The sequence below is a fragment of the Caenorhabditis elegans genome, chromosome IV, assembly GCF_000002985.6.
Source record: "Caenorhabditis elegans chromosome IV".
NCBI classification, from domain to species: Eukaryota; Metazoa; Nematoda; class Chromadorea; order Rhabditida; family Rhabditidae; genus Caenorhabditis; species Caenorhabditis elegans.
In genome coordinates, this window is record NC_003282.8 from 13476444 (window position 1) to 13503881 (window position 27438).

Genomic DNA, 27438 nt, shown 5'->3' on the forward strand with positions numbered 1-27438 from the left:
TTCGGCAATTGCCGGTTTTGAAAATTTCCGGCAATTCCGGCAATTGCCGGTTTTGAAAATTTCTGGCAATTCCGGCAACTCCTGGTTCTAGAAATTTCCGGCAATTTCGGCAATTGCCGGTTTTGGATATTCCCGGCAATCGGCAATTCCGGCAATTGCCGGTTCTGGAAATTTCCGGTTTTGAAAATTTCCGGCAATTCCGGCACTTGTCGGTTTTGGAAATTTCCGGCAATCGGCAATTCCGGCAATTGCCGGTTCTGGAAATTTCCGGTTTTGGAAATTTCCGGCAATTCCGGCACTTGTCGGTTTTGGAAATTTCCGGCAATCGGCAAATTAGCTAATTTTCTAGATTATTCTGAATTTTATACCATTTTTAAATCCCAATTGAAAGATCGATTTTTGCCGTTTTTGCCTGAACTCATATCTATGCTCCTTTCGTTCATTTTTGTCACCAGTTTCTGTAAATTTTCAAAAAAAAAAAAAAAAAAGAATTAAAAATTATAATTTTTCATAAACCGTAACAGTAAAATGTGAATGGAATAAATGGAGGGGGATTACATATGTACAATGGAACATTATGCAAGCATCTCATGCTCAAATATATATATATCACACATATTATTTACAACGTGAACATTAGTCGTTTCATCTCCTTCGACAACAACCAGTCAATTGATGGAATCAGTTGAGAACCTCGTCTTGTAATACCTGCAAAATGTTGGTTAGGAAATATAGATTTTACTACAAAAATCGTGTTTCTTTATATCAGGGCTGCACGTGGTGCCAGAGTGTCTCATGTCGAGTTGATCTACTTAGATCTACAAAAAATGCGGGAGAAGAGACGCAGAGTTCTCAACTGATTTCGCATGGTTAAGAACGTGCTGACGTCACATATTTTAGCCTAAAAATTCCCGCATTTTTTGTAGATCAAACCGTGATGGGACAGTCTGGTACCCTGTGGGGCTGCCGTTAAGTGGATCAAAACGTTTCAAAAAAGTGTTTAAAATTCGCTAATTTTTAGTCGTAAGAGGGCAAAAATTCTATTACAGGAACACGAAATTCTCACGTGGTGTCAAAATGTCCCATTTTGGTTTGATCTTCGAAAAATGCGGGAGAAGAGACGCAGACTTTTCAACTGATTTCGCATAATTAAGAGTGTGCTGTCGTCACATTTCTCTGGGAGAAAAATTCCCGCATTTTTTGTAGATCAAACCAAAATGGGACAGCTTGACATCATGTGGATTCTGAGAATGCGTATTGTGCAACATATCTGACGCGCAAAATATCTCGTAGCGAAAACTACAGTAATTATTAAAATGACTACTGTAGCGCGAGTGTCGGTTTACAGGCTCAATTTTTGAAATGAAAGCCCGTAAATCGGCACAAGCGCTACAGTAGTCATTTAAAGAATTACTGTAGTTAGATAATTTGCGCGTCAAATATATTGCATAATACGCATTCTCCGAATTTTGTGTACGCGTAATAATGTTTTTGTTTTTGTTTTTTGTCGAAACTTTTTTAGCGACCTTCATAATAATTTTAAGCATACTTTTTGATCAATGCATCCAACGAGTATTTTCTTTCAAAGAAATCTGCCAACGTCGTTTCAGCCATCACAGATGCCAGAATCTGCTCCAAATTCACTCTCCACTCGTCATCAGCCATACTGAAACTACAAAACGTTCATCGATTATCGATTAAACAATTCCCCTACCACGTCTGCATATCTCCGATTCGTTTTCTCTGAACCTCAATCGGATCAATCTTCCGATCCTCTTCAAATTCTTCATCTCCATCTTCTACATGCTTCAGAGTTTCATCCAGATCTTGCATTGCATCAGCTATTTGAGCTTCTAGTTTTGCCTGTAATTCTCGATGAGTTTCTCCGAGTTGTAGAAGAAGAGTTCCAGTGACTGCTAGAGAATGGAATACTGATTGTTCAGTTTCTTTTCCACTTAGCATATCGTAGAATGTCTTCCAAAGTTGTATGAATTGTATCTGACTCATCACTGGAAGCATCTTCATTTCAAGTTTTGTTGAACTAGAATCAGGCGATGATAGTGCTTTTGCTCTCAGTTGCTTCATTTTTTCAATCGATTCGTCGACCACAGAGTACGATTCTGTAAACATTTGAATTCAGAGAATTATCAACTTTATTTTTGAATTTAAAGGTGGACTAACGGTTTGGACGATCTTGAACGTATACACCCAAAAAAATTCAAATTTCTTCAAAAAATTTTGGCGGGAATTCAAATTTTCTCAAAAAATTTTGGCGGGAATTCAAATTTCTTCAAAAAATTTTGGCGGGAATTCAAATTTTCTCAAAAAATTTTGGCGGGAATTCAAATTTCTTCACAAAATTTTGGCGGGAATCCGAATTTCTTCAAAAAATTTTGGCGGGAATTCAAATTTATTTAAAAAATTTAAGCCAAAAATTCAAATTTTTCGACAAATTTCTTGGTTATTTGAAATTTTTTGGCTGAAAACTGACTGAATTCCAAATAAAAAAAACCAATTTTTAATGATTTTTTGGCCTTTTCAGAGGTTTTTCATCAATTTTTCGACGAATTTTTTGGTTTTTAGAGTATTTTTATTTGAAAATTATTCAATGAGCTGAATTTCAGATAAAAATTGGAATTCTAGTGACTTTTAGTGGGGTTTTCGCAATTTTCAGGCACTTGTATGATGGGAAAAACTGATTTTTTTGAATTTTTGCTGAAATTTGCCAATTTTCTGTAATTGTGCGATTTTCGTAATGATACTTCTCAAAAAATTTAAAAAAATTTTATGGCGGTTCAATTTTTCAAAAATTCGAGATTTTCGCCAAAATCAATGTACTTTTTTTGATATTTCGAACCACCATAAAAAGTTTTTTTAAAATTTTTTGAGAAGTCTCATTACGAAAATCGCAAAATTACAGAAAATTGGCACTTTTTTTCGAAAATTTCAGCAAAAATTCAAAAAATTCAGCTTTTCCCATCATATTCCGATTTTTATCTGAAACTCAGCTGAAAAATTCCTAAAATTGGAAAAATCACTGAAAAACCTCTGAAAAGCCATAAAATCATTAAAAATTTAATTTTTATCTGAAATTCAGTCAGTTTTCAGCCAAAAATACTCAAAAAACCAAGACATTTGTGTGTATACGTTCAAAATCGTCCGAACCGATAGTCCTCATTTAAAGGTTAGTCGAAATGAATTCTAACCCTCACTAGCGACATCAGCAACTTGAATTCGATCTACATCAGTTTCTGAAGGACACGATCCGATTGATTTGGAAGCGATCAGATCGATCAGAGATTCGGCGTCAGAAGCTCGTTCTTCCATGTTTGCATGGATCATTACAGCGCTGGAAGTGCTGCATCTTGTCTGAAATTTAGAAATTTCAATTTAGAATAGGATATAGGTTGAAAAATCGATTTAAAGGTGGTCTAGTCGATTTTTAAAAATTGCTTTATTAGACTCGAAATTATCTAAAAACCCCGCCGAATTTCATGCTGAAACTTGAAAACTTCATAAAAAAAAAGTTATGACGGCTCAAAAAATGGCCTAAAATTAGTTAAAATTTGAAATTTGACCGACTTGTCAAGCGGCTGGAAACTAATTTTTTGAAATCTCCATCTAATTTTGAGTATATAATTTAATTATCTTGCGTTTTCAACTTGATTAAGGGATTTTAAAGTCGATGGACGAAGAGGTTTTGAATTTTTTTCACCAAATCTCGCCGTCCATCGACTTTAAAATACCTAAATCGAGTTGAAAACGCAAGATAATTAAATTGTATACTCAAAATTAGATGGAGATTTCAAAAAATAGTCTGCAGCCGCTTGACAAGTCGGTCAAATTTCAAATTTTAACTAATTTTTGGCCATTTTTCGAGCCGTCGTAACTTTTTTTTTAGAAGTTTTCAAGAAGTTTCATTATGAAATTCGGTGTTTTCGATCACACCATCTTTAAAAATGCTTTACAAAACTCACCCTCAGCGAATCAGCCAAATTTTGATCCGACTCTTTCCTTGGTATATCCACTGAATTCGACCGTCTCTCTTGCAACTGAGCCTGTGTTCTTTTCGGTGTTCCAAGAAGATCCGTAGCTTCAATCGCAAGCTCCGGCTCTCCATCCTTTCGTTCAGGAGAGCTCTCTTCACTAGAATCAAGCCCATCCAGATCGGACATGTTGAAGGCTGGTGGTAGATGACATTTATAGAAAAGTGCAAGTTTTTCTGTAGCCTCTCCGCGAAGTAGAATCGAAAGATTAATTGCAAGATCACGGAATGTGAGAAGTCCGTTGTCGGAAATATCGAGAAGACGGAAGACTCGAATGATAAAAATGTTGGTCACTGGCCAAGGTAGAAGACGTGGAAATACTTCAGAGAATAGATCATAGTCCAATCTGAAATGAAAATGTTGAAAATTGGTATGAAAAAATTGAGAATGATTTGAAGAATGGTTAATTTTCGATTTTTCGTTACCTTTTTTAAGAATCGAAAAATTAAAAAGTGTTGCTTTTTTGATTTGCCATAATCGAAAAATTTGATTTTTTCAACTTCAGGAAATAATCGAAAAACCGACACCATTAATTGGGAAGCAAGTTTTCCTTATTAATTTTTTTGTCGACAAATTCGGCAAATCGGCAAATTTTCTTCTTGCCGATTTGCCGGAAAATTTCAATTCCGGCAAATTGACGGTTTTCCGGGAATTTTCAATTCCGGCATTTTGCCGATTTGACGGAAAATTTCATTTCCGGCAATGTGCCGATTTGCCGGAAATTCTCAATTCCGGCAATTTGCCGATTTGCCGGAAATTCTCAATTCTGGCGATTTGCCGGAAATTCTCAATTCTGGCAATTTGCCGATTTGACGGAAATTCTCAATACCGGCAAATTGTCGATTTGCCGAAAATGTTCACTCCCGGCAATATTCCGAATTGCCGGAAATGTGCAAAACCGCAATTTTTCGGCAATTGCCGTTTTTCCGGCAAAGTCGGCAAATCGGCAAATTGCCGGAAATTCAAATTCCGACAATTTGCCGAATTGCCGAAAATTTTCAATTCCGGTAATTTGCCGATTTGCCGAAAATTTTCAATTCCGTCTATTTGCCGATTTGCCGGAAATTCTCAATTCCGGCAATGTGCCGATTTGCCGGAAATTCTCAATTCTGGCGATTTGCCGATTTGCCGATTTGACGGAAATTCTCAATACCGGCAATTTGCCGATTTGCCGAAAATTTTCACTTCCGGCAATATTCCGAATTGCCGGAAATGTTCAGTTCCGGCAAATTGCCGATTTGCCGGAAAAAATTGGGTGCCGCCCACCCCTGAATTAAAGATTATACTCCTGCTATAACGATTTTAAGCAAAATTTTATAAAAACCTTTAAAAAATCTCGAAATTTGAACATTTGTGTCTCCTCGAGGAGTACACGAGCTGCGTAAATCTACACAAGACTGTGTTTCGGGAAGCCGATCGATTTTATTCATAAAATTGTAAAAATTGCAAATCCCTACCTATACTGTGACTGTGCACACGGATCAGGCCTCGGTCGTTCTGTGACAGCCGCCATTTTTCCTCTCGCTGATACACCGAGTCGATGCCTCCATGATAGTAGATGTTCTTCCTGAATGACGTTGATAGGATGAAAGTTCACGAGATCGGAGATAACATTGATATATATTTATACATATCTACACCTATTGTCTTTTAACAAAACCTGACGATGCGAGAATAAGCCTTTTCATTCTCTTTCTGTATCCATTTCATTTATATCACCTCTCACCCATGTGTCTCCCAACTTTCAAACATTTCCCTAATGAATGAACATTCTAACGACACGTCGGGAAAAAAGCATTTCATCTTAATATAACCGTTCATCTTTTCCTCTTTTCTTTGCTTTTTTCTCAAAGGTTTTTCCATTGAGATATATATATATATATATATAACGTAATGTCCAGTTATATGGATTTCCTTCGTTAGCTTCTCCTCACTTCTTATCATCGTAATCCACCGCATCACTTCTTTGTCTATTTAAACATTCCCAGATCTTCAGATTAAATGTGGAGTAGTGTAATTATGGAAATATTTTTAAATAACTTTAAATTTGCCCATGATTCCGAATATGTATGTGAAAAAAATCACAAAAATCCCCATGATTTTATATTTCATCTTAAAATCGTGAATTTAGTTTGCGCCCAAATGAGACTTTTCAAATGGCGAATTTTCGGGCCAGATACGTCATGTGTCGATTTACGAGATTTTCAAATATTTATTCCATGCACGTGGTGTTAGAGTGTCTCAGTTCGGCTTGATCTAAGTTGATCTACAAAAGTGCGGGAGAAGAGACGCACAGTTCTCAACTGATTTCGCATGGTTAAGAACGTGTAGACGTCACTTTTTTTTTGGGCGAAAAATTCCCGAATTTTTTGTAGATCAAACCGTAATGGGACAGCCAGGCAACACGTGCCTATGCCGATTTCAGTTTTTTCAACGAGTCTCTCTCATTTTCGTCGGTTTTTTTTTGAAAATGTGGTTTTTGGGTCAATTGAGAACGTTTTTTTTTATCATAAAACCCGTAAAATTATATATTTTTAGATCCCCACTTACGAACAAAGTGACTGACTTTAGAAAGTTTAACAAATTGAACGATAATAAAAAATTCAATTGAAAGCCCCGAAAAACCCATAAAAAATAACCGACAAAAATGAGAGGAACTCGCTGAACATCTGAAATCGGCAGGAAATAATGATCTACAAATCTCGTAAATACACACAGATCTCGTAAATCGACACATGGCGTCTCTGGCGCGAAAATTCGGTGTTTGAAAAAGCAAATCGAATAAAATTCGTGACTTCAAGCTGAATTTTTTCACATAAAAATTCGGAAAATAGAATCACGATTTCGGCTTCCCACACCCTCCTAAAAGCTTTCCATTAGCCAAAATCCACCCTTCTCTCTCTCTCCAGAAAAAGTACATCTGCTTATCAAGACAAGGTATCGAGAAACAAAAAAAACGAGTGCAGCAGTGTCTCATCCGGACCGTACTGTGTGTATCTCATCGTCTCCACACTTTCACTACGCGTGACCCGCATTTTCTACAGTGGCCTTCGAACAATGCATCATTTTATTCACTCGGTTCTTGTCGTGATGTTCCTCAACTCATTCGTCCTATTTGTTGCGGCGTGTATGAAGACGATTCCAACTGAGGCGGCGAGTATTTCTGCACAGTTGGACAACGTTCCGTTACGAAGAATGCCAGTGCTGAATGCACAAGATGACTATTCGTCTCATATCCAACAATTCCGTCAGGCTAAAACGTTCCCGTCACCACAGCCTACTGAACCACTGGCAACGGTGGATTCGGCAGCTGCATCGGCAGCTTCAGCTTCAACTACAGACAAGACTGTTGACCCGCCAAGAATATCCAACAGAGAACCGTCTCATGCTAAGACTTTCGCGGTGAAAACAGACACAAGGAGTGAAAAATCCAAAATTGAAGAGAAGACAAGCCGAGACGAAGGGAGCAATAATGTGCACAATGATCGCGATTTGTTCGAAGCACTTCAAGTTGAGAAACCAGGTAAGATCTTTTCAACGTGTATACCAGAAAATCTCCGATTTCGCCAAATTTATTTAGTCTATGTAAGAAAGCAAGCTAATTTAGCTCAAGTTGATCGAATTAGCTGCCAGACGACTTTTTCCTATTTGGCTAATTTACTGTAGACGATTTTGGTGAATGTTGGCCGCATTTTTGGAACAAAACTACATTATTGACGAAATTTTGCCGAAAATTCTTCAAAATCCAACAAAAAAAATTCCAGACATTTGTGGCTCTTGTCCGCCAATTTGGATGAAAAACACTGCAGAAATGAAGGATATCTGTTCGAATCACGAGTCCGTCTCCGCGTTCTTTTCTATGACAATGGACAGGAGAGATGCACAGAATGTGGTGGATAGTAGTGATGTGAAGGAATGCACAAGGACAATTGTATGCTCAGAGCCTCATATGCTTGTTAAGTGAGTTTTTTGAGAAGAATAGTAAGACAAAAAGTGAAATGGAGTACTGTAACTGGGAGACATTTTTCCATTCGATTTTTTTCAAAATCGATGAATATTTGCTCTGACAAGCAATATAGAGCGAATCCGTTTCTTTTTTTTTAGAGGAGAAAAAAATGTATTTTTTTTCTCAAAAATTTATGTTTTTTCTCATCGAGAATAAAAATAATTCGTTTTATCTGAATACCAAAAAATCAGAAAAAAATGTTTAGAAAAATTTTTAAAAGTTTAAAAGTAGTTTTTTTTTAAATAAAATTGCGTTTATTACATGAACACGAAAAATTCTGAAAATGCGTATTGTGCAACATATTTGACGCGCAAAATAGCTCGCAGCGAAAACTACAGTAATTCTTTAGAAGGCTACTGTACGTGTCGATTTACGGAACACTAAAGAATTTTAGTTCGAAATTCAAGCCCGTAAATCGACACTCGCGCTACAGTAGTCATTTTAATAATTACTGTAGTTTTCGCTACGAGATATTTTGCGCGTCAAATATATTGCACAATACGCATTTTCAGAATTTTTCGTGTTCCTGTAATAAACACAATTTTATAAATTAAAAAAAAACAACTACTTTTTAACTTTAAAAAATTTTCTAAACATTTTTTTCCTGATTTTTCGGTTTTTCGAAAAATCAGCATTATAAAATTAATTCAGTCGTTATAAAAAATACCATTAAAAAATTAATTTTGGAAAATATTAGATAATTCCAGATTTTTCAGAAAATTATTGAACCCCTACTCCATCTATAAATAAATTTCCAGATGGCACGAATCCGAACTCTGCGACGTACATGCTCCATCAACCGGATCTCTGATTTCTGATATTTCGAATACTTTCATTTACAAGTGCAATGGAACCCAATGGACATTACACGGTTTCCCACTTTCCAGTGTTGTTTGTGCAGTTGGAGCGAGCTAACTAGGCCACTTTCAACGTCGTAAAATCATCATTCCCACCACACCATTTTCGGGTTAATCTCCTTCCGTTTCTCATTTTTAATGAAAAAAAATTGTTTTTTTTTCTAATTCTTTTACCTTCACAACATTATACAACGCTTCAAGTTCTTCATTCGTAAATCGGCAATCTTTTCCAATACTCTTGATAATACTTCTCATCTGATTGTCTTCCAAATTTTGGACTACTTTTAGACGATTTTTTAGGCGAAGAGTTTCGATATTCTCATTCGTGAAGCAGTATCCAAAGTTTTGATATGAATTCGCCAGAAGGTCACCGATGGGAATCTAAATTAGAATATTGAATACTGAGTTTAAAAAAAGTGGATTGGAAGTTGTAAAATCACATGGAGGATTATCGATAAAATTAAAAATACTTTTTGTTTTTTTTTGCTGGTATTTTATTATTAAAAAATTGTTAGCTCCGGTATATTTTTTTGAAGAAAATCAATATTCTTCCCCGGATTTTTGTGATTTCAAACATTCTTTTTTTTTTTGAAAATTATAAGATATAAATATATTTTTTGAGGAGCATTTCTTTCATTAAATTATAAATACTTATTTTTGTAGATATATAAATAGTAATCGGGGAGTTTTCGTACATTTTTGTAATTTTTGAAAACTATTTTTCTATTTTCTATTTCTCGGAAAAATTAAATTTTTTGTTAGTCTAGTCTCTTTTTCTTTTTTTTTTGGTAAATTTGGCAAAAATGAAATATTTTAGACTTTTTTGTAATTAAATTTTTTTTTTTTTCAATTTTCAAAAAGAGATCGAATTGATAATTTTCCGTTTTTCTAAAAACCATCAAAATTTGCAAAAAAAATTCAGAGAAGTGAGTTGTTTTAGCGGAAATTATAATAATTTTTGTTTTAATTTTGTTATATTTTTAAAAACGATTTTTAATGATTTCAAAATCATTAAAATTTTTTGATTTGGAAAAAAAATTTAGTTTTTGGAATGTTGCTCTTTTTTTCTGTTTTTCTAGTTAGTAATTTGCAAAAATACAACGATGTTTTTGTAATTAAAATACTTATCATGTAAAATTGAAATTTTCAGATTTTAAAAATATTCAGTAAGAAAGTTATAGAAAATTCGAGACTTTTAAAAAAGAAATTGAAATTTTTTGAAATTAAAAATTCGAAAAATCGAAAAAACCAATTTTCGCAACACCAGAAAACAGTTTTCCAGGCATGTGAATTATCTATTAGAAGAAAATTTAGAAAACATTTTTTAATAGTTTTTTTTCTGAAGAAATCCTATTTCTAATTTTTATTTCGAAATTTCAGGCTAAAAATATTACCTTTGGAAACGTTCGAGTAATATCTGTGCCCATAAAATTGATCATAGTCGATGCAGCCTCTTCCAAATCCGAAAGAATTGTTGTTCCAAGTTGTACAGTCGATGGTTTTCTCTCAACTACAGTATCCCCTTCGTAAATGCTTTCAGTATATTTTGCAAGGCTCATCAGAATTTCTCCGTCATCTCTCGATTCACAAATGAGCTTCTCGTTCTCTTTTAACATTTCCAGTGCCACTTGGAACATTAACTGAAATTTTGAAAAATATTAAACTTAATTTTAAAATGGGAATTTTTCTTTTAAAATTAAAAAAAAATTATAAATTTCAGAAATACCACTAGATAAAACAAAAAAAATCAAGCAAGAATGAAAAATCCAAATTTTAAAATCGAAATTTTTACAATTTGGCTGAATTCTGAGGCACCACGTTTTCAACATCTAGTCAGAGACAAGATCTACGAAAAGAAGATCTACGAAAAGAAGATCTACGAAAATAATATATACCAAAACAAGATCTACGAAAAAAAAGATCTACGAAAAGAAGATCCACGAAAAGAAGATCTACCAGAACAAGTTCTACGAAAAGAAGATCTACCAAAAGAAAATCTACGTTTTCAGGATCTGGCACCGTGCCAACTGCGGTTTTCGCAGTTTTCTCGAAGAAAATCGAAACAACGATGCTCCGATATTACGCATTGCGCGTTGTTTATTGTTCAGAAAAGCTTTTTTTGAAATAAAAACTTCTGGAAAACGATAAACAACGCGCAATGCGTAATATCGGAGCATCGTTGTTTCGATTTTCTTCGAGAAAACTGCGAAAACCGCAGTTGGCACGGTGCCAGATCCTGAAAACGTAGATCTTCTTTCGTAGATCTTTTTTTCGTAAATCCTGTTTTGGTAAATCTTCTTTTCGTAGATCTTGTTTCCGACTACATCTTGAAAACGTGGTGCCTCGAAATTTGCTCAATTTCGGCTAAATCCCCTTCAAAACGAGATGCCACGCCTACTTCAAAACCAATCAGCGACTTTGAGCACCGCCCATTTCTTCTGATTGGTGGGGAAAGTGGGCGGAGCGAGTCGCTAATTGGAGGAAATTTAGCCAATATTGAAAATTCGCGGTTTCTTTGTGATTTTTCTAAAGTTGACACTATTATGCTCAAGCTTATCCCACCCTAGCTCCTTCGAAAAAGAACAAATCAAGAATCCGAACTGCTGCATCGAATTTAATTGCCGACAGGAAAACTGTAAGGAACCAGGAGAGAGCAACCATATCGTCTAGCCCAAGTCGTGTTAACTGAGCTCCAACAGTTGGTAGAAGCCGCTCAACAAGCTCCGAGAATACGCCTTGATCTACCAGTGCTCCGACGACTTTTGTATTATAGTAATCCGGAAGAAGACGTTCACAAACAGCGACTAAAAGCCAAAAAGCTTCTTCTTCCTTAGTAAAAAGTAAAAGTACAGATCCGACTATATTCATCGCTTGACAATAACCAATATTCGGATTCCGGAACGCATAAGCTGTCAAAATTCGCCGAAGAGCATCAATTCCAGGCCCTTGCTGAAAAGCAGGATGCTCCGGAAGACTTCTGTGTAAATCTCGTTCGATTTCCTCAAGTGCAACACTATAGACTCCTTGGTTCTTATGGAGCAACTCTCGGTAGTAACCTGGATTCAGAGCCATTTCCGCAGCGGCTCCAGAGCAAACCATCCAGATTTGACCGCGGAGCTGTAGGGGGACACCTTCGAGTAGAAGACGATGAAGTTCAACTGTTCTGTACATACAAACACCGGTTCCGTATTCTTGAAGATACTTATTCCATTTTTCACGGCATTTGTCAGAAGCATCAGCTCCGAATGGATATTTCTCGATTAGTGGGCAGTCCCAGATGAGCTTGTCGAATGAAGAACTTGAAGATGAAGTTGACTGAAATTAAAATTAAAATTAAAATTAAAGTTGAAATATTGTGAAAAGATAAAGACTGGAAGATGTGGGTTCGCAAGTCTGCGGCGCGGTTTTTTAATTTTTTGGTATTTTTATACCTTTGGCGTAATCGAAGAAATTCCGACTTTTTGGATTTTTAAAAAAAGAGATAATCGAAATATCGAACATTTCAGATTTTTAGTTTATTTTTTGCTCTTTTTTTTGGAAAATATAAAATTCAAAAATTCAAACAACCGAATTTTTTTTTTGAAAACATCGACACTTGATTTTTAAATTCAAGGGTATTATGGAAAAACTGTATTTTGGTGGTTTTTCAATAGGAAATGAAAAAAAAATATAGAAAAAAGGGAAAGAGAGGAAGAAACTTCAAATTTATTTTTAAAAAAGGTGATTTTAATTCAAAAAAAGAACTTGAATTTAGCAACATGAAAAGAAATTGAATAATTTGAAAAATCATGAAAATTTGGTAAAGAACATGAAACTTAAATCAATTTTTTAATATTTTTTTTTCGTTCAAAAAATATTTAAAATTCATATTTTCAATAAGATTTCCGTGTTTTTTATTTGAAAAATATTCAGCTTTTGTCATAAATTTTATGTAAATACTTACCAGTAGTATATTTTTCTTTTATTTTTCGAAAAAAAAAATATTTTTTTAATAAAAAGTATGAAAAACCCTAATTTGGATCAAAAAAATAATAAAAACCGCGCCGCAGGGTTGCAAAACTACGCTCCTCCTATTTTTATTTAGCGATTTTGACTTGCAAAATTCTGTTTCTACATTAAAAAAGAACCCTTACACTCCGGCCTCTTTCCGAATCAGCCTTCGCCTTCTCCATAGTTCGTTCAATTTTTCCACGTTCCAAAAATACAGTAATCTTCGACAAAACACGATCACGATCCGGTACTGCTGAGAATATTACTGTAGCATCATTTCGTAAACATAGAAGAATTCCTTGAGTTGTTTGACTTGAAGATACTGGAGAACATTCTTCAATTGATGTCACCTCGATTAGTGGAACTACAATTGAAACTAATCGCTCTGTCTGAAATAAAGTAGTGGTTTAATGGTAAAGAGTACCAGAAAACCCCATCAAATGTAAACTTACTCGGCTTGCAAAACAAACAAAATTCGCCGAAACGAACAATTTTCCAGGTACATGACGTCTATCATAGGGAGTGAATAGTCGACATTGTGTATCTCCATCGAGCTTCTCTGTTAGAGGTAAGTTGAATTGACATCTGCAAATTTAATTAATTTGGAGACTGTTTCTTCGTAAATCTTCAAAGTTGGAATGCCAAAATCTGAGAAATATTTTCAAATCACTTCAAATTTTCTCCTGATTCCGAATATCTAAATGAAAAATTTCAAAAAAAATTTCCCTGATTTTATATTTCAGCTTGAAATCGCTTGTACGCCTATGAGATTTTTCAAACACCGAATTTTCGCGCCAGAGACGCCATGTGTCGATTTACGAGATTTGTGTAGATTTACGAGATTTTTTATCTTTATCGGATACTGATTTCCGTTTTTCAACGAGTTTTCTTCATTTTCGTTGGTTTTGTTTCAGGTATTTTTAAACTCAATTAAACATTATATTATCAAAAAACCAAGAAGCTTAGATCACAACTCAACGGAAAATTCAAATATATGCTTTTCCCGACTGAAAATAGAAAATTTTGTTAGTATAATATGATGTTCAATCGAGTTTTAAAAAACACATTTTCAAAAAAAACTTAAACAAAACTGACGAAAATAAAGGAAACTCGTTGAAAAACGGAAATCGGCAAGATTGAATTTTTTTTTTCAAGTTGAAATATAGAATCAGGGAAATTTTTTTGAATTTTTTCATTGAGATATTCGGAATCTGGGGAAAATTTGAAGTCATTTAAAAATATTTCCCACATTTCGGTACTCCATTTTTAATCTAACTGAAAAATTCACTAATTTGGAATTTTGCCACAATTTTCTGGAGTGAAAATTGTATACAGTGTTAAAACTGTTGATGAAAAAACAAAAAGAAAAAAAACATGTTTTGATTTGTTTTAAACGTTTTTTATCGCATTTGCCAAATTTTATGAAAAATTTATTAATAAAATTTTTTCATTTGGCCCTTGCTCTATTCTTTAGACTTTTTAATTATTTATCTTATTAACATATTCTTCATAATTCCATAGCGTCCTGGAATTTATTTTGAATGTTCATTTTACTTTCGAAGGCACTATTCATCAGTCAGTATTCCACGAGCTTCTGCTATAAATCTTCTCCACATCTGGAACAAATATTCAACTAACTATACAAGTTCTACTACAATCACGAGTAATATTGTTTTCCCTCCATGTATGAAACCTCTCAAAGGTACACTGTCTTCCCCCATTTCCTTTTCAAGTTTTCAGTACCTATTCCCCTTCTCCTCCTCTACCCCTCTTCTTCTTGTTCAATTTTCAGCTTATAATTCTCGGAATACTTCTTTTCATGTATTTCCCGATATCATGCCGAGTACTCTCATACAAATCCGCGATCCTAATCTATATTCCGACATAATTTAAGGTCATCTTTGTCTTCTTCTTCACATCCGCTCATCATATATTACACATGCAATTCCCGGGCACCCCATGTTTCCTCGGGCATCAGATCAATTGATGGTCTGCGCTCTCTTTGAAATTCATTGTATTTCTCTGTAGTTGGCACTTCATATAAACGCTTCATCATGCTCCCCCGAGCCCGTTTTTTTGGGATTTTTGCACAAAATTTTCAATCAATAGCATGTAACAAAGTTTTATCTCATCTTCCGATCACCGGCACTCATTTTTCGTATCTAGAGGTATCTATAGGTAGAGGTAGAGGTAGACGTATCTATACTCCCTAATTATATGAAAAGTGTCCTAATGTTGCTAACTGTAAAGTTGAAATAACTTGAAAAAATTCTACTTTTTATAATTTTAGTCTTATATGAAAAACTTGAATTTTTTCAACTTTTACCCCATTCCCGTATCAATTCTCGTGTACTCCCCGAGGATAAAGAATATTCTTTATTTTGAATATTTTTGAAAGCATTCAAACCGCTATTCAATGCTCTTATTTATATTTTCATGTTCCAGTTGAAAATCAATGAAGAAAAACTACAAATTCCAATCTCTAATGTATAAACACGTCGTGTCAGGCTGTCCCACTACGTTTTGATCTACAAAAAATGCGGGAATTTTTTGTCCAAAAATATGTGACATCAACACGTTCTTGTGAAATCCGTGGAGAACTCTGCGTCTCATCTCTCGCATTTTCTGTAGATTTACATGTAGATCAACGTAGATCAATTCAAAATGAGACAGTCTGATACCACGTGTATAAAAATTGACAGTTTCAATGTCAAAATCGAGAAAAATTTGCGAATATTGTCCGAAATCTAGAATTTCAGCATAATCCTTTTCCTCGAGGAGTACATGAGCTACGTAAATCGACACACGGTCGTGCCTTGACGATTTTACGACTATTTTCCATTTTCAAATATAAGAGAATTTCAAACAGAGGTGGGCGGCAATTGCCGTTTGGCAAATTGGCAAATTGCAGGTTTGCCGATTTGCCGGTAATTTTCAATTCCGGCAGTTTGCCAAAAATTTCAATTCCGACAATTTGCCGATTTGCCGGAAATTTTAAGTTCCGGCATTTTGCCAATATGCCGGAAATTTTCAATTCCGACCATTTGCCGGTTTGCCGATTTGCCGGCAATTTGTCAATTTGCCGAAAAAACAACGTTTGCCGCCCACCCCTGTTTTGAAAGTCCATGTCCATCTGTATTACTACGAATTATTTTGGCATTATTTCCCGATTCACTACTTTCTTTTGAGAAACTAAAAACCAACAACTTATTTCTTCCAACTATTCAGATGAATTCTCAAAATTCTCAAAAATCCTCTTCCTTCGACGATTTTGCTGGCCAAGTAGTGATCTACACAGAAATTGGAAATTCGAAATGTGCAAAGGGACGAGATCTTCTACATCGAGAGGGCATTCCATACACAGATGTTTCTCTTGATTCATTTCCTCAGGTGAGTGATTGAGAGAGATGACGAAGCAACAATGAGCAGTCAATAGAATAAAAAACAATTGAAAACTGTTATTTGAAGGAGACAAAATATTTCCTTTTCAGCATTCACAAGAAATATTCGATAGAACGGGAACCGACGTGCTTCCACAAATATTCTTCAACAACATCTATATTGGTCACGAAACGGACCTGGAGAGAGTGGTAAGGCATTTGTTTAAACATCCCAAGCTTTTTTTTTTTGAATTCTGTATAGACCCAAAATGTGCTCTAATGAATGAATTTCGTAATGAACTTTCTCAAAAATAAATAAAAAATTTTTATGGCGGCACGAAATTCCGAAAAAAGCACCCTGATTTTGGCCATTTTTCCGTGTCGCATCTGTCCGAAGTTGGCTTTTTTTGGAATTATCATCCTTTATTGCATTTTTTGGTAGTTTATCTCATTTAAATTCATCGATAAAGGTAGATTTAAAGCCGATAATTTTTGGTTACCTATCGGCTTTAAATGCACCTTAATCAACTAATTTATATGAGATAAACTACCAAAATATGCAATAAAGGATGATAATTCCAAAAAGTCAACTTCGGACGGATGCGACACGGAAAAATGGCAAAAGTCGATATTTTAGAAAAAGCAGTGTAATTTTTTCGAAATTTTGAAGAGCCATAAAAAATTTTTGCAAATTTTTAAAGAAATTTCATTACGAAATTCGTTCATTTGAGCCCATTTTGGGCCTAAAAAACCAAGAAAGGGGCGAAGTTCAGACTTCGCCCACATCTTTTTTTGTGCTCAGCGGAATTTTACGTAATTTCTTTCAACAAGTTATTACTGATATGCCACCTTTCAAACACTTTTCCTACAGATCGGTGAGACCAACAAGTGGGAGAGCCTCGTCGAGCACGTTCGCCGCGAAAAGTGCACCAACGGCGGACCGATAGTTCCACACCCGATGAACGCCATCGGTTTCGAGGAATACGAGACCGAGAACAACAATAAATGTTGTGATGAGGTGTTGTGGGTTCCCGACGAGTACAGCAAACTGGTTCGAGACATGAAGAATGCGCAACTCATCAAAAATAATCGCGTCAGTCATCTCCCTCTCTCTCTCTGTCTCTTTTAAAAGAGAAACTACCATTTTATCGACCAATTGATTGGTGTTACAGGTCAAATTAAAAGTGTATCGAAACTCGTTCAAAGGCGAGGAGCTTGTCGAGTGGCTCATGCGGCAGAAAGGAATAAGTAAGTGTTGAAGGACAATGTTTTATGAACAATCAAACCGGAAACTGCACACATAAACTTGCTGAAATCGCCAAAGCGATTCTCTTTCTTTCTTCAAACTTTTCTTCAAAACGTCCTTGAGACTTTCTTTGCCTTTTCAATTTTCTATCAAAAGTTCATAGGTCAAATCAGAGGTGGGCGGCAATTGTCGTTCGGCAAATTGATTTGTCGACAAATTCGGCAAATTACGGATTTGCCGGAAATTTTCAATTCCGGCAATTTGCCGATTTGCCGGAAATTTTCAATTCCGGCAAATTGCCGATTTGCCGGAAATTTTCAACTCCGGCAATTTGCCAGTTTTGCCGATTTGCCGGAAATTTTCAATTCCGGCAATTTGCCGATTTGCCGGAATTTGTCAATTCAGGCAATTTGCCGATTTATCGGAATTTGTCAATTCCGACAATTTGCCAATTTGCCGGAAATTTTCAATTCCTGCAATTTGCCAACTCACCGGAATTTTTCAATTCCGGCAATTTGCCAACTCACCGGAAAATTTCAATTCCGGAAATTTACCAATTTGCCGATTTGCCGGAAAAAATCGTTTGCCGCCTATCCCTGGGTCAAATACAGTTCCAAAACACACCAATCAGAAATGTTATCAATTAGCCTTCCCATTTTTTGTACCCCCTCCGTCACTGGGAAATAGAAAAAGGAAAAAGAAAGAAAGAAAGAGAGAACAAATCAGTTCAAATCATTCAACTTGACTTGCTTGGTCTCTCCATCATCTTTTCTGATATTTCCTATATTTCTTTTTCAACTGAAAATGGACCCAACACGTCGTCAAAACTCCCAGAAAAAGAGCTCAAGCCGTCTTGATAACATTGATCGTTTCATTCTCGAGCAACTTGCTCAACGATCATGGGAGTACGAGTCGGATCCCGAGGGAACTGAATGGAATGAGCTTTGCTTTGATGACTCGATAGCCACGCCATTCTACAAGAACACCTTTTTCGGTATAATTTTCTTCGAGGGGGGTTTAGCATGTGAATACTATGAATACTAGGCGACACGACGGTATTTGCATACGCAATGCCAAAGACCCCAACTTTCGGAAAAAATAAACAATGGAACGTGTGTGTCACACCGTCTTTCTTCTCTTCTATTCAACCACTCTTCTACTGAATTCGTTTGCAGAACGGAGCGAAGCGCTCGAAATCGGCCAAGAATTAATCGATCGGCACGTTGGACAACAAACGTCGAAGGAGTCTGGCATGACATTCAGCCCGGACAGGTTGGCCAAAAAAATTGATGGTGACAAAAACATATTTGGTGGTTGTAGGTACTATCAACTGGTCGAAGATGACGAAAACAAGCCACTGAATGCAGGGGAAGATGATGGGGACAAAAAACAGAGTTTTCCGGTAGCAGAGTGTAATGAGAAATTCAGCAAGCTGCTCAAGCCGATCTTCAATGATATTCTCACAGATGACAATCAGGTTTCGAGAACCAGCTTGTTGAAATTCAAAATTTTCCAATTTTCAATTTTCAGTCCATCATCTACGGCGGACTATCCACAAATGACAATTTCACTCGATATCTTCAATTTTCCCGAGAACTGAACCATGTAACATTCGAAGGATCCACCTCTGATGACCGTCTAACATTTTTCATTAACGTCTACAATATGATGCTGATTCATATTACACTAAAACACGGTCCGCCAATCGGTATTTGGCAGAGACGGAAGGTCAATATAAATGAAAATAGCAAAAAAGATATGATCTAGAAAACTTTCAGCTTGTGAATGGAACATATTACTTGATTGGTGGCCATCGGTATGCGTTACATTCTATTATAAATGGTATTCTTCGTGGAAACAAGAAAGGTCCCGGAATGTTATGGAAAGCGTTCGGGAAACAAGATGCAAGACTTCCAATCTCTTTAGCTGTCTGTGATCCGTTGATCTACTTCTCGCTGTGTTCAGGATCGAAGACGACACCTCCATTAAGAGTTTATCATTCGAAGGTGACTGAATTTTTCGTTAAAAAATTGGCCACTTCTAGTAACAGAATTTGAGTGAATTATACTCGAAAAACATAGAAAATTTTAAGAAACTTCAAGTTTTGAATATGTGACACTATAGCGTTGAAAACTACTTTCATGTGGCTTATCACGTTAGAAGAGAAGTATATAATCCATTTTAGACATTTCAAAAATATTGAGTTTCAACAATTTTACACCTCGTTTTGTGTGAGGAAATTCAGGAAATTCAAGTCAAGAAACTTCTTAAATTTCCTCACACAAAATGAGGTGTAAAATTGTTGAAACTCAATATTTTTGAAATATCTAAAATGGATTAGATACTTCTCTTTTAACTTTATAAGCCACATGAAAGTAGTGTTCAACGCTATAGTGTCACATACTCAAAACTTGAAATTTCTTGAAATTTTCTTTAAACGCAAATGCCCACCCCTGATTGAGACGTCTTGAAAATTTTTAACAAAGAATAATTAATGTGGCTTAAAAGCTTTGAAAAATGCTTCTTTTCAGCTAAAATAAGTTTTTTTTTCAAAACTCTGAACCTCCAACCATTTGAACCTCTGAACTTTTTTTTTGAAAATGTTCTAGACTTTTCATTTCAAAATTCGGTAGTTTTGGGTTATTTCGAGTCTAACTTCAAATTTCGCTGATAAAAGAGGGAGGCTATACTCAAAATTGATAAAATACCCAATTCTGCCTAAATAACTATCAAAATTTCAGTCTATCCACCAAGAAATGCGTGAAAACGCCCGTCAAACCCTGCTCAGAGGCGACAAGTTCCTGCGAGTCGATATGAAGAAAAATGTGATCCACTTGGGAAAAACGTTCAAATGGTTTTCCGACGATTTCGGTGGATCAACCGAGAAGATCCTCCAATGGATTCTAGACGTGTTGGATACGAATGAAAGTGACAAAAAACACAATTTACAAAAACTTTTCTTCACGGGAGAGTATTCTATCGAGTATATTCCATATGATTGGTCGACGAATGGGCGAATGGATGAGAAGGAACGAGAAGATATTGATGGTGGTGGTGGTGGAGGTGGAGATGTACGGAGAACAAAAACTATTGAATGACATAAATCTATGACATAATTTGATTAACTTGTACATATCGATTTCTTATTTGGATATTAAAATGTTGTGTTTTCTAACTGGTTGTGGTGGTTTTGCACTGCAAAATCCAAATTTCACGGAGGATTTTTAAAAATTAGACATGTAGGAACAACTTTCGCTAATTTTTCCCTATTAAAATGAAAATCTCATATTTCTTGGGTGTTTCAGATAAAAATTGGAGTAATTCCAGTTCACTGAAACTACTGAAAACGAGAATTCGACATTCAGCGAGTTTTTCAGTATTTTTTCCATTAAAAATTTTTTTTTTTCAAATTTGAAGGGGATTTTTTTCATATTAATAGGTATATTTTCTAATTGAAAGGGGTTTTTTTTAATTTAATCGGTTTTTTAAATTCATCTGTGAAGGGGTTTTTTTTTTCAAATGTATAGGTGTTTTTTTACTTTAAAGGGTTTTTGTCTGAAAAATAGCGTTTTTTGTAAAATTAAACGGTTTTTTCTTATGTAAAGGGCATTTTTCTAAATTTGAATGGTTTTTTTTTCAAATTTGAAGGGGATTTTTTCATATTAAAAGGTATTTTTCCATATATAAAGGAATTTTTTTTACACATTTAATAGGCTTTTTTTCTAATTTAAAATAGTTTTCTATGGATAAAACCCTTAAAAAATTGAAATTTCAATTTTTTTTTCAAAAATCCCTACCTAAAAGCGTCACTTCGATGTCTGGCATCAAGATCTCGTTTCAAAAACGATGCTTTCGTCTTTACAGTCCTTCTGTGCTCACTTTCCATGAGCATTTTTCGGCGGAGAGCACTGTCCTCGCAGAATCCTTCTTCTTCTATTAGCCTGGAATTTTTTTGATTTTTATATAATTTTTTTTTTCAAAAATCACGAACTGTTTCATTGCGATATTTGCAAGTTGTGATGCGAGTTGAAATGTTTCCTCAAAATTCAGGAACATTGAAAAACTGAATTTTTTGTCTTCTTTCGTTACGACGAGAATGCTTTGTGGGAAGAGAATCGACGAAACTCGCTCCAATCTCTGAAATTTATGCATTTTATGATTTTTTGTAAAAATTTCTTAAAAATAGAGTAGATTCTGCGGGGGATTCGGTCTAAAAATTACAGCATTTTTCTAAATTTTTGTGATTATTTTTTCCAATTTTGCAACAATAAAATGTTTTGTTTAATTTAATTTTTTGGTGGTTCTGATCCGAAATTTTCGATTATTTTTTTAACAATTAAAAAAATAGTGTCGAATGTGAAAAATGGTTTTTTTTTTTGAAAAAAAATAGAGAAACGACCGAAAATGCAATTTTTTCCAAAAAAAAATTGAAGCATCGAAAAAATACGAACATTTGTCGATTTTGATAAGAAAAAATAGTTTTTTTTTGAAAATTAATTTTTTTTACCTTTCCAGGGCGATTTTTCTACAACACACCACAATATCAGTCCATTTCAGCTAAATTTTATGATTTTTTGTAAAAATTTCTTAAAAATAGAGTAGATTCTGCGGGGGTTTCGGTCTAAAAATTACAGAATTTTTCTAAATTTTTGTGATTATTTTTTTCAATTTTGCAACAAAAAAAATGTTTTGTTTAAATTAATTTTTGGTGGTTCTCATCGGAATTTTTCGATTTATTTTTGAAAAATATCAAAAAAAAATATAGAGAAACAACCAAAAATTATTGAAAATTCGATTTTTCTTCCAAAAAAAAAATCGAAAATCCGCAAAACTCGTAGTTCGAAAGTTAATTTGTCAATGTCTCAGAATTTTTTTTGTTAAACCCTCAAAATTGGTTTTAAAAACTATAAATTAACCTTAATTAATAATTTTTCTGTGAAAAATTTCAAAAAAAAAATCCAATTATTTTGAAAATTGATGAATTTGTCGATTTTATAAGAAAAATCCGTTTTTTTTTTTGAAAATTAATTGTTTTTAAACTTTTCCAGTGCGATTTTTTTCTAAAACAAACCACAATATCCGTCCATTTCAGCTTAATTTTCGTTTCATTTCCCATCATAAAAGCGTGAAAACACAGAAAATTGACAGAAAGGAACAAATCTCCTTGAGCCGGAACTTTTCCCTTCCACAGGCAACATTTGTAGTCTGAAAATTAAATTTTTTGAGATGATCTTCGGTTTTCTAGGCTTATTGGCTTACAATTAACAAGCTTCTCGTCAGGAGGAATTGAAAATGATTTATGGAATTTCTCAAGGCACGATCGTGTGGAAACCGAGTCGAGTTCTTCTGAAAAAATTGAGATTTTTGCTTTAATAGACTAATTTCTCAAAAATTTCGAATAAAAATGAATAAATTTAACTTGAATTTTCAATTTTTGCCAACATCCAGTGGTCGGAAATTAGTTTTTAATGAATTTTAACCCTAAATTGTACATTTTTGTTGCCTTTCCCGCATTTTAATATTAATTTAGGTGCATTTTCAGTCAATTATGATTTTTTTAAAGCTTAAATAGACGAAATCTTGCCTCAAACGGTCTAAATTCTAATTTCTAATTTGCTAAAACCTGAAATTTCGTTCACTTATCTTTGTTGCAGGAACTGGAATCCAGTTTTCATCGAATTATCACCCTTTTTGCATATTTTTGTCATTTATCTCGCACTAATTCGTTGATTTAGGCACATTTTCCGTCGAAAAGCGCCAAAATGACGAAAATTGGCCAAAATCATCGAATCTACACGAAATAAACGACTAGAATATGCAATAAAGTGTAATAACTTGATAGAAACTGTGCTCCAGCTGGTGCAACAAAAAAATTGGCGAAATTTGAATTTTGACGTGCCATAAAATATTTTTAAGGCAATTTTCGAGGTTTAATTATGAATTTCGGTCAATTCGGGCCAGTTTTAGACAAATTTCGGCGAAAACTGGAGAAAAAACGAGACCCGAAGAACTCGGGGGATGTCCAATTGGGGGGATTACCAACTCGGGGGATTGGCCTCGCCCACAGAACCGTGGCCAGCAATACGCCCATTTCTGCAACTGCCGCACGGTTTTAAAATTATTTTTTCTTGTTAATTCTCGCTCTATTGAGAAAAATACGGTTTTAAAACTGTATTTTTCTCAATAGAGCGAGAATTAACAAGAAAAAATAATTTTAAAACCGTGCGGCAGTTGCAGAAATGGGCGTATTGCAGGTTTTAAAACTGTATTTTTCTCAATAGAGCGAGAATTAACAAGAAAAAATAATTTTAAAACCGTGCGGCAGTTGCAGAAATGGGCGTATTGCAAGCCACGGTTCTGTGGGTGGGGCCAATCCCCCGAGTTGGTAATCCCCCCAATTGGACATCCCCCGAGTTCTTCGGGTCTAGAAAAACCGGTGAAAAACCGTCAAATAGCAAAAAATGACTCTCGTAAATCTAAACAAGCACTCTTTGTTTAGCGCGGAGTGTCGTTGCGCGGCAACATTTGCCGTTTGAAAAATCTCATGGGGAACCAAATTAAAATCGCAATTTCACGCTGAAGGGAAATTTTTTCGAATTTTTTCACTTTGATATTCGGAATCAGGGGAAACTTTGGAGTCATTTAAAAATATTTCTCAGATTTCGCAAAAAACGCATGTTGAGTTTAAATATGCCTAAATTAACATGAAAATTACGGGAAAAAATACCACATTAAGCAGCAATTTACTAAAAACTGATAACCGATAACTGCAAATTGACAAAATTGAATATTTTAGCTAATTTTTCAGTTTTTTGTGTCACTTTTTCTCAAAATATCGCATCCTTTTTACCTGAATAAGGTGAAACTACTTCTTCTGAATTATTAGCTAAACTTTCTACTTTCGTAGTAACATATCTTCGGACATCTTTCTCGAATTGAAGGGGTTCTGAAATAAAAAAGTGTCTTATAAATAATTGTTTTTCTCCAATCAAGTATCCAATTAACCTATCGCCGGAACAAAATGTTGTAGAACATGATTCCAGTGTTCTTCAATTTCTTTTTCCTCTACAGCTACTGCTAGCACAATCGAAATGTGTACATCTTCATCATCAAAATCGTAAATTATTCGGTATGGAGGGGGTCTCGTGTCGAAAACCGAATCGATTGTTGCAACGATAAGAGACGAAAAGCCACGTGTTCCGTGTCCTTTTCGACGTTGGAGTTGGAAGTATTTGCTGGCTTTCTCGCATGACCTGGAATTTTGAAAAGATAAAGAATTTATTTTTTGTACGGAATAATTTAAATGGGGGGAGTAGAGTTTGTGGGTTTTTTCCTTAAAGGTGCACCACGTGGTACCAGGCTGTCCCATTACGGTTTGATCTACAAAAAATGCGGGAATTTTTTGACAAAAAAACTGTGACGTCAGCACGTTCTTAACCATGCAAAATAAGTTGAGAACTCTGTGTCTCTTCTCCCGCATTTTTCGGAGATCAAACCGAAAAGAGACATCCTGACACCACCTTCAGGTGGAGCACCGAAACTTGAAATTTTGCTTTTTTAAACCAAAAATGTCCCAAAACTACCGAATATCGACACAAGACGTTTTGAAAATTTCTCAAAAAAAAGTTATGGCGATTCAAAGTTCTGGAAAAAAGGCTAATATAGCTAAAATCACAATTTTTTCCAACTTCTCGGTGTCGCAGCGTCTGGAACTAAATTTTTATTCAATTATCACTTTTTAATAAATATTGTGGTCTTTTATTAGGCGTTTATTCGTTGATTTAAGTACACTTTCGGTCAGTTGGGCACAGAAATGCCCGAAAATGTACTTTAATCAACGAATAAACTTCTAATAAAATCCAGACCTTTGAGCCACCATAACTTTTTTAAAAGAAATTTTCAAAATGTCTCATTACGAAATTCGGTAGTTTTGGGTCATTTTTGGTCTAAAAAAGAAAAGTCTCAAATTTCGGTACTCCACCTTTAAAAGTTATTTTAAAAGTCTAAAACTGACTGGAAATGATCGAAATTTGTGAAGAGAATTATTAAAAAAGCCAAACTCTGTAAAATCTGAAATTTCGCCAACTTTTCCTTGTCACAGCAGCTGGAGTACACTTTCTATCAAGTTATAACACTTTATTGCATATTCTAGTCGTTTATTTCGCGCAGATTCGATGATTTCGGCCAATTTTCGTCTTTTTGTTTTTTTGAGCGCCTTGTAGACGTAAAATGTGCTTAAATCATCGAATCTGCGCGAGATAAATGACAAAAATATGCAAAAAGGGTGATAATTCGATAAAAACTGTATTCCAGTTCCTGCAACAAAGATAAGTGAACGAAATTTCAGATTTTAGCAAATTTGGCTCTTTTTTGACCATTATTTTATGAATTTCGACCGTTAATATTAAAACACGGGAAAGACAACAAAAATGTACAATTTAGAGTTAAAATTCATTAAAAACTAATTTCCGATCACTGCATGTTATTTAGAAAAAATTGAAGATTCAAGTTAAATTTAGTAATTTTTATTCGAAAAATTGTTAAATTATCAATAATATTGCAATTTTTTAAGTTTTAATCGTTAAAATTGCGTTAGCTCGTTGATTCAGCCACATTAGGCCCTAAAAACCAAAATTGGGAGCCGATCGGCTTAAAATTTGCCGAAATTAACAAAATAACGCTAAATTAAATATAAAACTGCGCCATAAGCTGTTGCAACAAAGAAAAATTGTCGAATTTCTCAATTTTAGCAGAATTAAAGCAGAGTTTTATTCAATTTTAAACAGGAAAAATCAAAAAAACTCTACTCCTCGTTCAAATAATTTCTTACCAAAACGATTGTGCCAATATTAAATGCTCAGGCTTTACCCACACCATAGAATCTGAAATAATTAGAAATTGAGAAAAAAGAACAAGAATTCAAAGGTCAGTGGGGACAGTATATATTTATCGAATGAATCGATATTTGCCTGTCTATTACAGACATCGAAAAGGGAGAGGGTAAGAGAAGCAGAGAAAAGGAGGGTAAACATCGCTTGAACGTCACTTTTTTAGATGGAAATGAACTGAAAAAGCCAGTCATTTATTTTGTTTTTCACAATTTTAACATGGATTAATTTGAAAAAGTAACAAATAATTGTGTTGGCAAGGGGAAAAGCGAAAAAAAAGACAAACAAACAAAATTACAATGCAAATAGCGGGAGCAGCAAGTGCGCTCCGTTGCTAGCAGTGTTTCGGAATAAAAGTGCACATTTTTAGAGCATAATGCTCGGATTTTGCACTTAAATTCACCTTTTTATTGCTATAAATTCATATTTTACAGCGCACAGCAATGATAGGCGTTTGTGAGTGTCAAATATTGAAAAAGTAACGTTATTGAGCACAAATATTTGAAAAAATTGAAATTTTTATATGGAATCGTTGATTTTTCGACTTTAAACTTTTTAAAATCGATTTAATCCGAATAAAATTTAAAAAAAATAAATTTAATTGTGAAAAGAAAACAGTGTGCATTTTTGCGTAAAAGTGTTGCAGCGTAAGGGTTACTGAGACCCGAAGAACTCGGGGGATGTCCAATTGGGGGGATTACCAACTCGGGGGATTGGCCCCGCCCACAGAACCGTGGCTTGCAATACGCCCATTTCTGCAACTGCCGCACGGTTTTAAAATTATTTTTTCTTGTTAATTCTCGCTCTATTGAGAAAAATACGGTTTTAAAACTGTATTTTTCTCAATAGAGCGAGAATTAACAAGAAAAAATAATTTTAAAACCGTGCGGCAGTTGCAGAAATGGGCGTATTGCAAGCCACGGTTCTGTGGGCGGGGCCAATCCCCCGAGTTGGTAATCCCCCCAATTGGACATCCCCCGAGTTCTTCGGGTCTCGGGTTACTGTATTAGTGACGCACAATTGCG

The 27438-nt window shown here is 34.9% G+C and overlaps 3 protein-coding genes and 2 non-coding genes across 14 annotated transcripts; 3 read left to right on the forward strand and 2 right to left on the reverse strand.

Annotated features, from left to right (window-relative positions):
• Positions 1-488: 488 nt before the first annotated feature.
• On the reverse strand, positions 489-26413 carry tbc-9 (Rab-GAP TBC domain-containing protein; the record flags this gene model as incomplete). 7 transcript variants are annotated; one of them, NM_001307025.4, is made up of 18 exons in its annotated part: positions 489-708; positions 1550-1666; positions 1715-2120; positions 3213-3369; positions 3978-4392; positions 5504-5613; positions 9084-9290; positions 10304-10549; positions 11472-12224; positions 13043-13288; positions 13352-13484; positions 21323-21466; positions 21517-21662; positions 22597-22730; positions 22785-22871; positions 24376-24471; positions 24531-24778; positions 26356-26413. In NM_001307025.4, 18 exons carry the CDS (start codon positions 26400-26402, stop codon positions 669-671), a joined length of 3732 nt encoding a protein of 1243 aa, NP_001293954.1. The 7 variants fall into 7 exon arrangements, with proteins under 7 accessions (NP_001293954.1, NP_001122812.1, NP_502598.2 ...); NM_001129340.5 differs by having other exon boundaries at positions 1550-1672; NM_070197.6 differs by having other exon boundaries at positions 491-708; positions 1550-1672; positions 3207-3369.
• Positions 6326-9072, forward strand: Y38H8A.1 (Glycoprotein). The gene is made up of 3 exons (NM_070199.7): positions 6326-7569; positions 7811-8006; positions 8811-9072. Exons 1-3 carry the CDS (start codon positions 7104-7106, stop codon positions 8965-8967), a joined length of 819 nt encoding a protein of 272 aa, NP_502600.1. The 5' UTR covers positions 6326-7103; the 3' UTR covers positions 8968-9072.
• Positions 10972-11023, forward strand: Y38H8A.10. Its single transcript, NR_056891.1, has one exon. It is a non-coding gene; the product is annotated as an Unclassified non-coding RNA Y38H8A.10 (non-coding RNA).
• Y38H8A.11 lies at positions 10972-11023 on the reverse strand. Its single transcript, NR_056892.1, has one exon. It is a non-coding gene; the product is annotated as an Unclassified non-coding RNA Y38H8A.11 (non-coding RNA).
• Positions 16128-20812, forward strand: Y45F10A.7 (the record flags this gene model as incomplete). 4 transcript variants are annotated; one of them, NM_001083263.8, is made up of 9 exons in its annotated part: positions 16128-16289; positions 16391-16489; positions 17151-17372; positions 17452-17527; positions 18701-18797; positions 18846-19002; positions 19056-19253; positions 19304-19531; positions 20267-20692. In NM_001083263.8, 9 exons carry the CDS (start codon positions 16128-16130, stop codon positions 20621-20623), a joined length of 1596 nt encoding a protein of 531 aa, NP_001076732.1. The 4 variants fall into 4 exon arrangements, with proteins under 4 accessions (NP_001076732.1, NP_001255747.1, NP_001076733.1 ...); NM_001268818.3 differs by lacking the exons at positions 16128-16289; positions 16391-16489; positions 17151-17372 and having other exon boundaries at positions 17509-17527; positions 20267-20623; NM_001083264.6 differs by lacking the exons at positions 16128-16289; positions 16391-16489; positions 17151-17372; positions 17452-17527 and adding an exon at positions 18240-18519 and having other exon boundaries at positions 20267-20812.
• Positions 26414-27438: the final 1025 nt, after the last annotated feature.

Excerpts from the sequence above, each read along its gene's own strand:
- Y38H8A.1 (NM_070199.7), top strand. The coding sequence starts at position 7,104 with ATGCATCATTTTATTCACTCGGTTCTTGTCGTGATGTTCCTCAACTCA. Across the intron at positions 7,570-7,810 it reads ACTTCAAGTTGAGAAACCAG|ACATTTGTGGCTCTTGTCCG; the intron begins GTAAGATCTTTT and ends AAAAAATTCCAG. Across the intron at positions 8,007-8,810 it reads GAGCCTCATATGCTTGTTAA|ATGGCACGAATCCGAACTCT; the intron begins GTGAGTTTTTTG and ends ATAAATTTCCAG.